This window comes from Periplaneta americana, chromosome 10, assembly GCF_040183065.1.
Source record: "Periplaneta americana isolate PAMFEO1 chromosome 10, P.americana_PAMFEO1_priV1, whole genome shotgun sequence".
NCBI lineage: Eukaryota > Metazoa > Arthropoda > Insecta > Blattodea > Blattidae > Periplaneta > Periplaneta americana.
The window spans coordinates 43,411,011-43,424,362 of NC_091126.1; the positions used below are offsets into that span (position 1 = coordinate 43,411,011).

A 13,352-nucleotide genomic window follows, 5' to 3' on the forward strand; every position below is an offset into this window, starting at 1 on the left:
AATTTTTTCGCGACTTGTGTTTAATAATAGTAGGCTACATGCCAAAGAACAAAGTAGGAAATAAGTATGTGAAAAGTTTAATGAAAAATAATTATAGGTCTACGCAAAAGGAATATTCATCCAGAATAAACCCTAAAGAAATATTACTGAAGACCTTCCTATGAATAGACTCTCAATAGGACAAGAAACGCTATAAAAGGTAAGAAAATACAGATTTCGCTGGAAGAAACCACAAACGTTAATGGTCGTTACCTGGCATATGTTAGAGTGGAAATATTTTTTTCTAATTTTGTTAGTGACACTCCTGATCACATATAACAGATTGATCAGCCTAATGGACTTTCAAGACAACAAATTTTATAAATTTCACTATGCTGCCATCTAGCGACTGCGAAAGATGTCACGGTATAACCATCATGGAATTCCATGGAGTAATAGGTTACAACTGTACTTCCATCTAGCAGTCATTACCAAAAAACGCCTTTTCGACAATGAAGGCTCTGGTGGATGTTCTCTTCTTAGGTTGACATGTCATAATATGGGAATGGCCAATCTGATGTATTATATAGGCCTATATTATACATAGGCCTATATTATATAGTAATTCATTGTTCGTCCCGCGTCGTGGCGTCGTAGTCTATGGCATCCTGCCTAGGACTCGCGTTAAGGAATGCGCGCTGGTTCGAATCCTCATGAGGGAAGAAATTTTTTCATGAATTTTCGGTCAGTATATGGGACCGGTGCCCACCCAGCATCGTGATGCACTTGGGGAGCTACGATAGGTAGCGAAATCCGGTCACGCAAACCAGCTATAACGGCTGAGGGGCTCATCGTGCTAACCACACGATACCTCCATTCTGGTTGGATGTTCGTCCACCTCTGCTTTGGCATGTGGCCGTGAGGCCAGCAGCCGGCTGGTCGGTGTTGGTCCTTCGTGGCCTGTAGCGCCACGGATTATTTTTAATTCATTGTTCTTAACAAGTAAAAAAGTACTAAATAACACGAAGCACATTCAGTAAGTATTAACAACATATTTGAATATGCTGTGTCTTTATGGCTAAATGACATCATTCGGATGAACATACATTTAATTGTGATAATGCTGCGTTTCGATCTGCTTAGAATATATATTAAGTAATTCAGTGCAATGAATATTAAAGGAACTATGGATTTATAAAATATGGCATAGTACTTCATTTTGTAATTTCTGTATTTTATGTTTTTTTTACAAGTATATGCAAACATGTTGAACTCTTATGTCTGTAGATAATATTACGTAAATTTATGAAACTAACGTTTTTGAGCATTACATTTTATGTATGTATTGTATTTTGTAAATTTAAATATTATATTTTTCACTCGACTGTATTAGGATCAGCACGTTTGTAGCAAAAGCACGGGTACTACACATTCACCCGCCCTTTCTATTGTAGAGCAGAATGGTTCGTGTTCAATTAACATAGTGAATGTAGGCCTACCCGTGTTCGAGCTCTAATCCCCATTTCAGTTTGGTTGATAGGCTTTCCCCTCTACTCACACTCTTTACTATCCGTGAAGGGGAAGATGCTACTGTCTATCTTACTAACGTTCGACTAACTGACTTTGAACATAGTGAAAATTCTTATTATTGAAAATGTTTACCGGTAATCTATATTTCGAAAATCTACACTAAGCGTTTGTATTTAATTCTATTGCTGTTTATATCAACTGGCACGTTAAAAAGCTACTGACAGCAGAAGATAAATGTTTTCTTCACCACTAGTTGCTACTCTGAGCATACACAACGGGACAATCTGAACTGTGTCACCCCCCCCCCCTAACTTCATAATACAAACTGACATCCCTTAATTTAATTAATTATTAGTTGAATATATTGTAAGAACGACACTAAAATATACTGAACCATGTAATTGTTAAACATCTGTGTCCATGTATTTTATATCCACTTATGTACTTTATTTAGTATTCTATTTTCTTGTGTGTACAACTTGGGGGTGCGGGTATAAGAGGTAACAGCTAACGGTCTGTTACTGACGGAATCAGGGCAAGTAGAAGGGGAAAGAAATGCCTTCGCATCCTCTCAACTTGTATGAAATGTCGTTTAGCTATGTGTCCCGTACACTGGGGCTGGGCACCAAGAGGGGATTCTACTCTCTTGCGAGGAGTCATATGACTACTCTTCAACCCCTTTCTTCCCCGCCGAACACCGCGCAGCGTCCCCGTTTAGAGTCTGGATTCGCTCCCGGTGCCCAGCCCTGTCGTACAAAATATTATATAGGCCTATTACTTCTAATGTGTACTAACCTTCGTTACAGTACACGAGTTGTTCAAAGTGATGTCCATAGCAGTCGGGCAGTAAGCGCACAGCTGTATGAGAAATGTAATATTCAACAAAAGAAGTGAGGTCAAGTCTGTCCATGTCGAAACGCAAAATCCCTCCTGCACTACGGGATGCATCAGCGTCAGAACCGCTCGACTCACTCGACGGATGTTACGTTGCTTTGAGCAAGACACAACCTTCCTATCTGAAGCAATCCAACTTTAATACTAAGTTTCCTCACAATTTCTCATTCGTTTCCGTCTCTTAACATCCTGCTAGGCAATGACTTAAGTCCCTTCTCACTCAAAATTTTCAGGGCCGTTTCGAAATATCTGGACAGTAAATCTTCTAGTCTTTGAAACAACAAAACCGGAAGTAACGTGCTGTCCACTTCGGACGTGACTCTGCTGCCACATTGTGGCTCAGAGTTAAAAAGTCGCTTCACTGTCTTAAGCTGTCACTATTATACTTAAAGTACATATAACTAAAGTAAGAACGGTTATAATTTAAGACAGGAATTTACAGCTGGTACACAGTTTATTTATTTATTTATTTATTTATTTATTTATTTATTTATTTATTTCATCAATCTGTGTTCACGTCATGACAAATTAGATGTGTTCTAGTTCTTAATCCGCCATCACTCTCTATATAATTATCACAAAAAATAATACATATGGAACCTATAATATCAGCATCTATTCACAATAATAATAATTAATAACAATAATAATAAATAATAATAATAATACATCTTGATTACACAACTTTCAACACTGTATCACTTCGGAATATGTATGATAAGAACCTTCTTGTGTTAAATTTAAATGTACTTTGTTAACATGTTTCGACCTATTTTCGGTCATCTTCAGAACTGGTCGTTGTTGGTCTTGGCGCCTCTTGTTTCCTGTGTGGGTGCGTTCGTAGTGTTGAGTCAAAGAGTGTATGTGTTTTGAAATTGAATTGTGTGTTGAGAATATCGTTAATAATAATAATAATAATAATAATAATAATAATAATAATAATAATAATTATAATAATACTATTAATACTATTAATAATAACACTATTAATAATAATAGTAATGATAATAATACTATCAATAATAATAATACTATTAATATTAATAATACTATTAATAATAATAATAATAATAATAATAATAATAATAATAATAATAATATTAGTAATAATAATAATAAAAACAATAACAATAATAATAAAAATAATAACAATAATAATTATAATAATAATAATGCGTCATGTCCTTACGGCGAAGAGCATATTTATTACATTTTCGATGATAAATCTGATACACTCCAGACGTGATCAATCGCTTCTACTTACCCAACAAAGTTGCAAATTTAAAACCGTGAAGAATTCAAAGCGAATCATTTTTTTCTTTTCAGACTCGTGAAAGGAAAAGAGACATACGAAATTATCCAGTCGACGTTTAAAGTAATTTTAAGTTCCCAGACATGTATTCGCCAAGAGATGGATGACCGACGCTATTGTGTTCACCGTGAACTTGGACTTCCGTTGAAGAATTACTTGTCTGATATAAAATTTCAAGCCCCGCTCCGTGACGACACGTTTCGTACTTTTCATTGGTCCATACCCAAGTCAGAAATAAAGATGCTTAGTTGTGAGGCAGAGATGAATGCTCTAGATTCAAAACCCCCTAAAGACCATTTTGTTCAGAACTGAGTTATGCCCACGCCCACATACTGCTTGTTAATGATGAATTCTAAGGATTTATATAGTTTGAATTTAAAAAGCCACCAAATTTAAAGCAAAAGGTTTGTTAAAAGTCACTTTTAGTTTGAAATTTTTCTCTATTTGCCACCAGTTACTGTCAAAATCCTTTAATTTGTGAAAGTGGATATAGGGGATTTTGAATCTGTAGGGTTCAGATAGGTGTGACTGCTTCCTCTTATACGAGTCCAGACGCTTTTCATTCAGTGTCTCAGTGATGGCGCCTGTAGCTACAAAGCCAGCCGATCTTGGTCCGATTCCAGGAGAGAGAAATATGTGACTGTCGTCTTGGTTTGTTACAAGCCATAATCAAGAAATCACGCTAATCCCGAATGTTTAGACCTCATGAAGAAACCAATTATGAATGGAAGAGAAACTGCTCAAATTTTGAATAATGACCCGTAATTCCACATTTCCTCAATAATGTAATATGTAGATGTTATAATAAAACCTAAGTCCAGGGTCCACCGGTAGTCTTAGGCAACATTTCTGGTGGCCAGCTGGTCAAATTATAATAGACAAGGTAAATTTTACAACATTTTTATATGCAGATGATAAAATGGTCTTCAGCCAAAGTGAAGATGATCAACAGCAGCCACATCAGCCTGGAGAGCGTACCGACAATGCAATGTGCACTACAGACAAAATATGACATAGAAAGTCTTCCAACTCAATGTATTCTTTTGAGAGACTATTGAAATTAATAAGCGAATGTTGCAGCCAATGTATGAAAAAATAGTAACTATATCTCAGGTTCACAGTCAGATCGGTATAACTGGTATCCAGTACACAAATATCATTATTATTATTATTATTATTATTATTCCCCAAAGGAGCGCGTAATAATTTACCAGTTGTTTAAATAAAAAATTTTACCACAATATGCACACCACATATGATTTCTGGTTAAACATACGCCTATGAATATAATGGTTGAACATTAAACTGAAAACCACTAGCAACACATTTCCTCTGCTACCCGATTTTTCACAACAACGGTCTATGTTTATTATATCCTAACGTAATAAGATTGTCAATGTCTAATTACTGAGAATGTTATAGATTTATTAATGTGTAATATTGACAATTAATATTTGAGGAGAAAAATTCGCTCCGGCGCCGGGGATCGAACCCGGGTCCTTGGTTCTACGTTCCAAGCGCTCTGACCACTGAACTACGCCGAATTCAATCCACAGCACCGGATCGAATTCTCCTCCTTCAATGTTTCCCTTAGTTGACAGTTGACATCGGACATATACGTCAACATATATGCCTAACATGGAGTCAGACCACAAAGGGAAACATTGGAGGAGGAGAATTCGATCCGGTGCTGTGGATTGAATTCGGGTAGCTCAGTGGTCAGAGCACCTGGTACGTAGAACCAAAGACCCGGGTCCGATCCCCGGCGCCGGAGCGAATTTTTCTGCTCAAATATTAATTGTATAATTACTGACCAACTTAACAAATGAGTCTAATGTGACTACATTCTCTCCGGCTGAAATTTTAAATCGGTTATACCAAAAGACGATTTTATAGTTCAGTAATATTTTCAGTGTTATGAAACTGAAAATTTCTGTGAATAATGGATATTCATAACATCTGTTCAAAATTGTCAGACTGACAACACTTATAGCTAACCAGTTCTTTTCATCATTACCATCGGAACACAGCTAGCACACTCCGCCCATAAAGCGGAAGATTAAGAAACCTCTATGAGGATACACCTTGCATCATAAGACCTACCCCCTCCCGCAACCCCCCGATGTGCACAGTTTTCAGTGCCAAAAGTGCCTTACCAGCGCGTAAAGGTAGTGCCGATGAACTGTGGTGGTCATTTTGGCTAATCGACATAACAGATTTACGTCTCCAATTATTTAATATTTTTTAGAATTAGGTACCAGCACACAACGATTAGGGAAAACACGGAAATTTTACTTAAAGCAAGTAAAGACATAGGTTTGGAAGTAAATCCCGAAAAGACAAAGTACATGATTATGTCTCGTGACCAGAATATTATACGAAATGGAAAAATAAAAACTGGAGATTTATCCTTCGAAGAGGTGGAAAAATTCAGATATCTTGTTTCTTATTTTTATTATCTAAATCGTGTTTATTTATCATTTAACGCCAATATGTATCCCACTGTGTTGTTGTTTTTTATTATTAATCTATTTTTGTGTACATTTTATTCAATTGTCGGTTTCTGGTTTAATTATGTAAATCCTACTTAATTGTAATCTAATACTAATATGTATACTAATGTGTTTATTTTTATTTTTACTGTGTAATTTTTTTAATTGAATTATCGGCTTCTGTTTTTATGTGATTCGTATTTGATTGTAACAACATTAATATGTATTTCACTATGTTTATTTTTTTTTATTTTATGAGGTAAATTTTATGTAACTACCTCTTTTGATTTCATTATGTACCTAAATTGTATCAGTATGTAATTACTTAATTCCGATCCAGTTTTATGTTCAACTGTGTAAGCAAGTTTTAATCCTGGTTGAGTGTAAGAGAAGGCCTTACGGCCTTAACTCTGCCAGGTTAAATAAAGCCATTATTATTATTGTTATTATTATTATTATTATTATTATTATTATTATTATCTTGGAGCAACAGTAACAAATATAAATGACACTCGGGAGGAAATTAAACGCAGAATAAATACGGGAAATGCCTGTTATTTTTCGTTTGAGAAGCTTTTGTCATCTAGTCTGCTGTCAAAAAATCGGAAAGTTAGAATTTATAAAACAGTTATATTACCGGTTGTTCTGTATGACTGTGAAACTTGGACTCTCACTTTGAGAGAGGAACAGAGATTAAGGGTGTTTGAGAATAAGGTGCTTAGGAAAATATTTGGGGCTAAGAGGGATGAAGTTACAGGAGAATGGAGAAAGTTACAAAACGCAGAACTGCACGCATTGTATTCTTCACCTGACATAATAAATTAGGAACATTAAATCCAGACGTTTGAGATGGGCAGGGCATGTAGCACGTATGGTCGAATCCAGAAATGTCTATAGGGTGTTAGTTGGGAGACCAGAAGGGAAAAGACCTTTGGGGAGGCCGAGACGTAGATGGGAGGATAATATTAAAATGGATTTGAGAGAGGTGGGATATGATGATAGAGATTGTATTAATCTTGCACAGGATAGGGACCGATGGCGGGTTTATGTGAGGGAGGCAATGAATCTCCGGATTCCTTAAAAGCCATTTGTAAGTAAGTAAGGTACCAGCATACAGTTTCGAAAATGATTTTCATTTTATGTATAATTTTACATAAAATTAAAAATCTAACAAATAAATGAAATATACACGATTTAGTAATAAATGCTTTGAAGAAATAGTAACGAAATACTCTTGCCACATAAGCATTTAATTAAATACAATTTATAGCTATTTTAACTTTTTATAATTTTAATAAATATGCGATATCCACTGCCAGTACTTGTCAAGTACTCAAGTCGCTAACCAGTGGAGAGGCTAACAAGACAGGCTAATTAACATATATGGACTCCTAGTATCAATTCCCCGATATTTGCATCTTTCATTTAGTTTTATATTAATTGTCTAATAACATTATATTATCATTATACTGTAATTTATTTATTATGAGGCAGTTACATCTCACTTGACGACATGATTGTGTCGGAGGAAGAACAATTTTATTATGCAAATCTGGCTTTCAGGTAATTTTTAGTAGGTCATTTTACGACACTTTATCAACATGTTAGGTTATTTAGCGTCTGAATGAGATGAACGTGATAATGTCGGTGAAATGAGTCCGAGGTCCAACACCGAAAGTTACCCAGCATTTGCTCATATTGGGTTGAGGGAAAACACCGGAAAAAACCTCAACCAGGTAACTTGTCCCGACCGGGAATCGAACCCGGGCCACCTGGTTTCGCGGTTAGACGCGCTAACCGTTACTCCACAGATGTGGACGCCTTTCAGGTAAAGCTCCCTGTGCACTCAAAGTTGGGTTTCTGGCGCCTTGTCAGCCCACTTGAGTTGTGTGAATACAGAGGGGAAAATTGAGACGATATCGGTTGTACTTCCTGGGTAGCTTAGTCGGTAGAGCATTCGTGCGCTAAGCGAAGTGTCCCGGGATCGATACCCGGCCCCAAAACAATTTTTCCATTGAAATTATTCAACAATTTTACTGTTTGTATACATCTAAAGTCTGAATAGCGTAATAAGTTAATAGTCAGCGATGAATGCAATGGAGGGAGTAAGGAACTGGCCACTCTACCGCATTTTTTCTGGGGGCTTAGTTTCCTCATGAGTGATGTCTTATTGGTGTCACTTATGAGGTTAAGACCTGTCTTCGGACAGTTGACAGAACAACAATAATTGATTCACACATGTCTAGTACAGTGTATACAAAGCTATCCGCCTCAGTAGCTCAATTGAGAGAGAGAGAGCTGGCTTATAAAGGCCGCGGACACAAGTTCATATCTCGGCGATGGCAGGATTGTAACAAAAGGCGTCTCAAGTACGTCATTAGCGATGCTTTGTTTTTTCAGGGTATCGCAATCCTAGTATTTCCTGAAGCTGTGACCCTGGAAATATTCTTGGAACTTTCAGACATAGGAATGTTACTCCGGATACGCAGGGTTGGCTGGTCCAATGAACTAACTTTAAACACTCGTTCAAACGGAGAAGACCATATGTAAAAGAGCTGATTTCCACTTCTATGACAGAATGAAATAAATTTGCATAAAGGATCGCAGCTCATGACAAACATTGAAGTCAGTTCAAATTCAGTTAATTATTTTTGCACGTTACCCATTTAAAGCCCAATTACTTTTTCTGTATTGCTACTTTTTTATTACACAAATATTTAGAGAAAAAGTACTGTGATGCTAAAAAATGATGGAGATTTTTCAGGGAAAAATATTTTCAGCATATAACAATAATAATAATAATAATAATAATAATAATAATTTATTTATTTAATCTGGCAGAGCTAAGGCCAATAGGCCTTCTCTTCCGCCCAGCCAGACTCTAATTCTAATTGAATACAATTGCTTACATAGTTATTACATTAATATCTGGATCATAAAACAACATGAAAGTAAATAATGAAAATTGGATAACTAATGCTACTGTGACAATAATAAACATTGGTAAGAAATAGTTATAATAATAATAATAATAGTAATAATAATAATAATAATAATAATAATAATAATAATAATAATAATAATGAGATAATTTAGATATTTATCTGTGATATATATAACCATTAAACATTGAGAAAACTGAAACAGCTATTATTGTTAACAAGAATTGTTAGAAAAATATTTCGTTAGCCTATTCTTAAATTGGTTTTATGTGTGACAATCCCTGACATTACTCGGTAGGGAATTCCAAAGTCGAGGAACAGCCACAGTGAAAGAAGATGAATATGAGGATGTTCGGTGGGAGGGAATTAATAATATTGATGAGTGTTGTGATCGTGTGTCTAGGTTATGATGGGTGGATAAATTTTGAAAACGAGAAGCAAGATAGACAGGAGTGGAGAAATGTAATATCTGAAAGAGAAGGGAAAGACAGTGGATTTTCCTACGATCTTCTAGACGGAGCCAGGACAACATTTCGAGGGATGGTGTTACGTGATCAGCCCGGCGAATATTGCAGACGAAACGGACGCACATATTATGAACACGTTTTTATTTCTCATATATGTGCAGTGCTCGGGAAAAGTGACACAAGTCAGTTTCCACTGTTTTGATAATTTCTTGACAACTTACGGAACATCTGCTCGCTTGGAAAAAAATACATAAGTATTCCTCCCATTACAATAATTCATACAGAAAAAAAATCAAATCAACATAAACCAGTGAAAGTTGTCAATAAATTATAAAAAAAAAAGGTTTGTGAAAACTGACTTATGTCACTTTTCCCAAGCACTGCAGATATTTTTCCAAAGATTGGAATCCTCGTATGATGAGGAGAGGTAGCGAATGGATAGTGCAGAGCGCCTCGATGTTGGAGGATCATCATTATGGCTGATGAAAACCTTGTTACGCACAAATGAATCACTGAAATAAGGTATAATAAACCTTGACATTCAAATGATAATTTAATTGTCTGTTTTCAAAAACATGAAAATAATATTAGAAATAGTTATGTTGTTCGTATAGGTATTGTTCTATAATTATGCAATAGTAATTATAATATATACAGTACACAGTACACGTAAAATGCATAATGTGTGAATTAAAGGACTAGTTCTGAAGATGACACCTACTAAGCTGAAACTAGTCAACTAGAAACTAGTTACTTATAAACTTAGTTCACAATTAACACTTGAAAGTCATCACCATAAATTATATTCCTAAGTGATATGATATTAAAAGCTGTGTAATCAAGATGTATAAACGAAAATGCTTATAATTTGGACTATAAATAATTTTTTTTTTTTGAAATAAGTATTACCAAATATTTACAAAAAGTTACTCAGAATTTAGGAAACTGAACATGTAGTTCACAAGGCATCAATTTTAGGTCCATTAAGATTTCCAGTTTATATTAACGATTTAGCCTCGATCATAAATAATTTATCCCAAGTAATCTTATTTGCAGATAATACAAGTGAGCTTATATCGAATAAACAGTATGATCTCTTTATAAATAATTCTACGCAATACAAGTGTTAAATCTAATGAATGAATATTATTGCGCAAATAAACTAGCACCACAGTCTAGTATATATAGTCACTAAGCTCAATATGTAGTAAATATGCTAACCATTAGGATCGCCACTATCGCCTCATTACAGACATTGCGAAATAGTACCTGCACAGTCTATTGTTCCTAGCACCCTCATAACCTCGAGATTCGTGACTGTATATACTAGACTGTGCTAGCACCCAGGCCGTGTCTCAAAGCTGAAGTCCATACTACATAATAATGACTAGCAACTAGGCGACTTCTAGACTACACACTAGGGAGCTTTGGGTCAACATCCCAATCGCAATACTAATGCAGAAAAAAATATATTGTGCGTTACTTTCCGATCCACCGTCGTAGCTAGGGATCATGACTTCTGACGTCACATCCGGCTTTTTAGACAAGTATCTAGTTCACTACTGCTGAAAATATAACTTTGAGACACGGGCTTAATATTGACACAAACCAGTGTACTCAAATTTAGTAGGCCTACATAATAATATAATAGTGCTCAGTTTTTCCACAGTATTAAATTTAATAAAACTGATCTCAAAGAATTCTTAGCACAACGTTTCTTGGTTTGGAATTGCATAATCACTTGAGCTGGAAACACTCAAAATATGTTACTCCTAAATTGAGCTCTGCCTTTATGCAGTAAGATCCTTCTCTTGTAATGGCGACGTAAATATTCTTAACCATCGGAGTATCTCAGTCGGCTAAGGCGCTTGCCTGCAGTTCTGGAGTTGCGTTCGGGCGCAGATTCGATTCCTGATTGGGCTGATTACCTGGTTGAGTTTTTCCGAGGTTTTCCCCAACCATAAGGGAACATCTGGCGAATCCTCGGCCTCATCTCGCCAAATATCATCTCGCTATCACCAATCCCATCGACGCTAAATAACCTTGTAGTTGACACAGAGTCGTTAAATTACCAAGTAAAAAAAAAAGTTCTTAAAATTGCATACTTTGCATACCCGCATACTACAATGAAATATGGATTAATATTCTGAGGCAACTCGTCTGATGCTAAACACATTTTTGCTTTACAAAATAAAACTCTAAGGATAATGACAGTTGTACATTTTTTTTATTTTAGTTTTTTTTATTTTAGTGTTTTATTTTACGACGCTTTATCAACAGCTTGGGTTATTTAGCGTCTGAATGAGATGAAGGTGATAATGCCGGTGAAATGAGTCCGGGGTCCAACACCGAAAGTTACCCAGCATTTGCTCATATTGGGTCGAAGGAAAACCCCGGAAAAAACCTCAACCAAGTAACTTGCCCCGACCGGGATTCGAACCCGGACCACCTGGTTTCGCGGCCAGACGCGCTGACCGTTACTCCAAAATATTTAGAAATATTGACCTTACTTGTGAGTAGGCCTACGAGAATGTTCTTTCCCTGTAAATGTTCCGTGTTAAAAACTAAAATACATTTGGTACTAATCACAACATTCATAATGTTAGTAAAAGGTATCCCCGTAACATGCCATGAAGGCACTTGGGGGGCATGGAGGTAGAGCCCCATGCTTTCCATGACCTCGGGACTAGAATGAGGTGATGTGATCGCCACCACGCTCTGACCGCCTTTTACCCCAGGGAAAGACCCGGTACTCAATTTTACAGGAGGCTGAGTGAACCTCGGGGCCGTTCTGAAAGTTTGGCAACGAGAAAAAATCCTGTCAACATCGAACCCCAGACCTTCCAGTCCGTAGCCAGCTGCTCTACCAACTGAGCTACTCGGCCGCCCTTTCGTAATGTTAGTACAAGATACAAAATTAGATCTCCATATTCTATTCTCCGCTAGCCTCAGCTGTTATAAAAACAAATTCACTATCGTGTCTTACGATCTTCAATGCAGTGCCTAATTATCTTAAAGTATTGAAGGACCAAGAGCAAATGTTGAAAGCAGAATTAACAACATTTCTGCATACTCGTACCTTATACTGAACTGATGAATTTTTTATGTTTATAAACTGAATTAATCTGCTTGGTATGTATTGTATATTTCTGTATTACTTTTCACTCATTCCAAATATCAAAACTACAATGTTGATGTAAGATCTATGGAATACAATAAATGAAATAAAAAATGAAATGTATGCAATCCAGAAAATTAGAATCTATCCTCTTATTTAGGTGTAAATCAAATGGTTTCATTTATGTGCAGCAAGAATAATGATTCAAAAAATTACTATAAATTATAAATCTTTCCCAGCGTGATAAGGGAATTGAATTTGCGAAACGCCTACATTGTGTGAGAAAGTATGTATCATCTTCATGATATTCACTTTTTTCAAGTTGTCGTGTACAGAAACTGCTTTCCGCAACTAAGGACCTTGACAAATTGTGAAGAAACCATGTCAACTTTCACTATTACATGAAGTCTAGAAAAATGTGAGTACACTATATTCACTTCCTCAAAACGATAGAGTGAAAGAGAGAGGGAGTTAAGCATAAATTGTCACTTAGCTATGTTTTAACCCATTAAAGAAAGCAATTTACATGTCTAAATACTTGCATCTCTTACTCAGTGTCACTATATTGCTTTATGGGTTTGCAGATGTCGATTTGACATGAATATTACGTCAGTGTTT

General features: G+C 36.0%; 1 protein-coding gene across 4 annotated transcripts in view; it reads right to left on the reverse strand.

Moving 5' to 3' along the window:
* Nucleotides 1–13,352, reverse strand: part of LOC138707618 (uncharacterized) — a 455,678-nt gene that overhangs the window by 45,037 nt on the left and 397,289 nt on the right. Inside the window, exon 1 of one of the 4 annotated variants that reach the window (XM_069837279.1) lies at nucleotides 2,305–2,452. The exons of the other annotated variants lie outside the window; for them this stretch is intronic. Within the exon in view, the coding sequence (XP_069693380.1) occupies nucleotides 2,305–2,419 (115 nt within the window). The 5' untranslated portion in view covers nucleotides 2,420–2,452. Of the gene's footprint in view, nucleotides 1–2,304; nucleotides 2,453–13,352 lie in introns of those variants that run through there. 4 annotated transcript variants of the gene reach the window in all.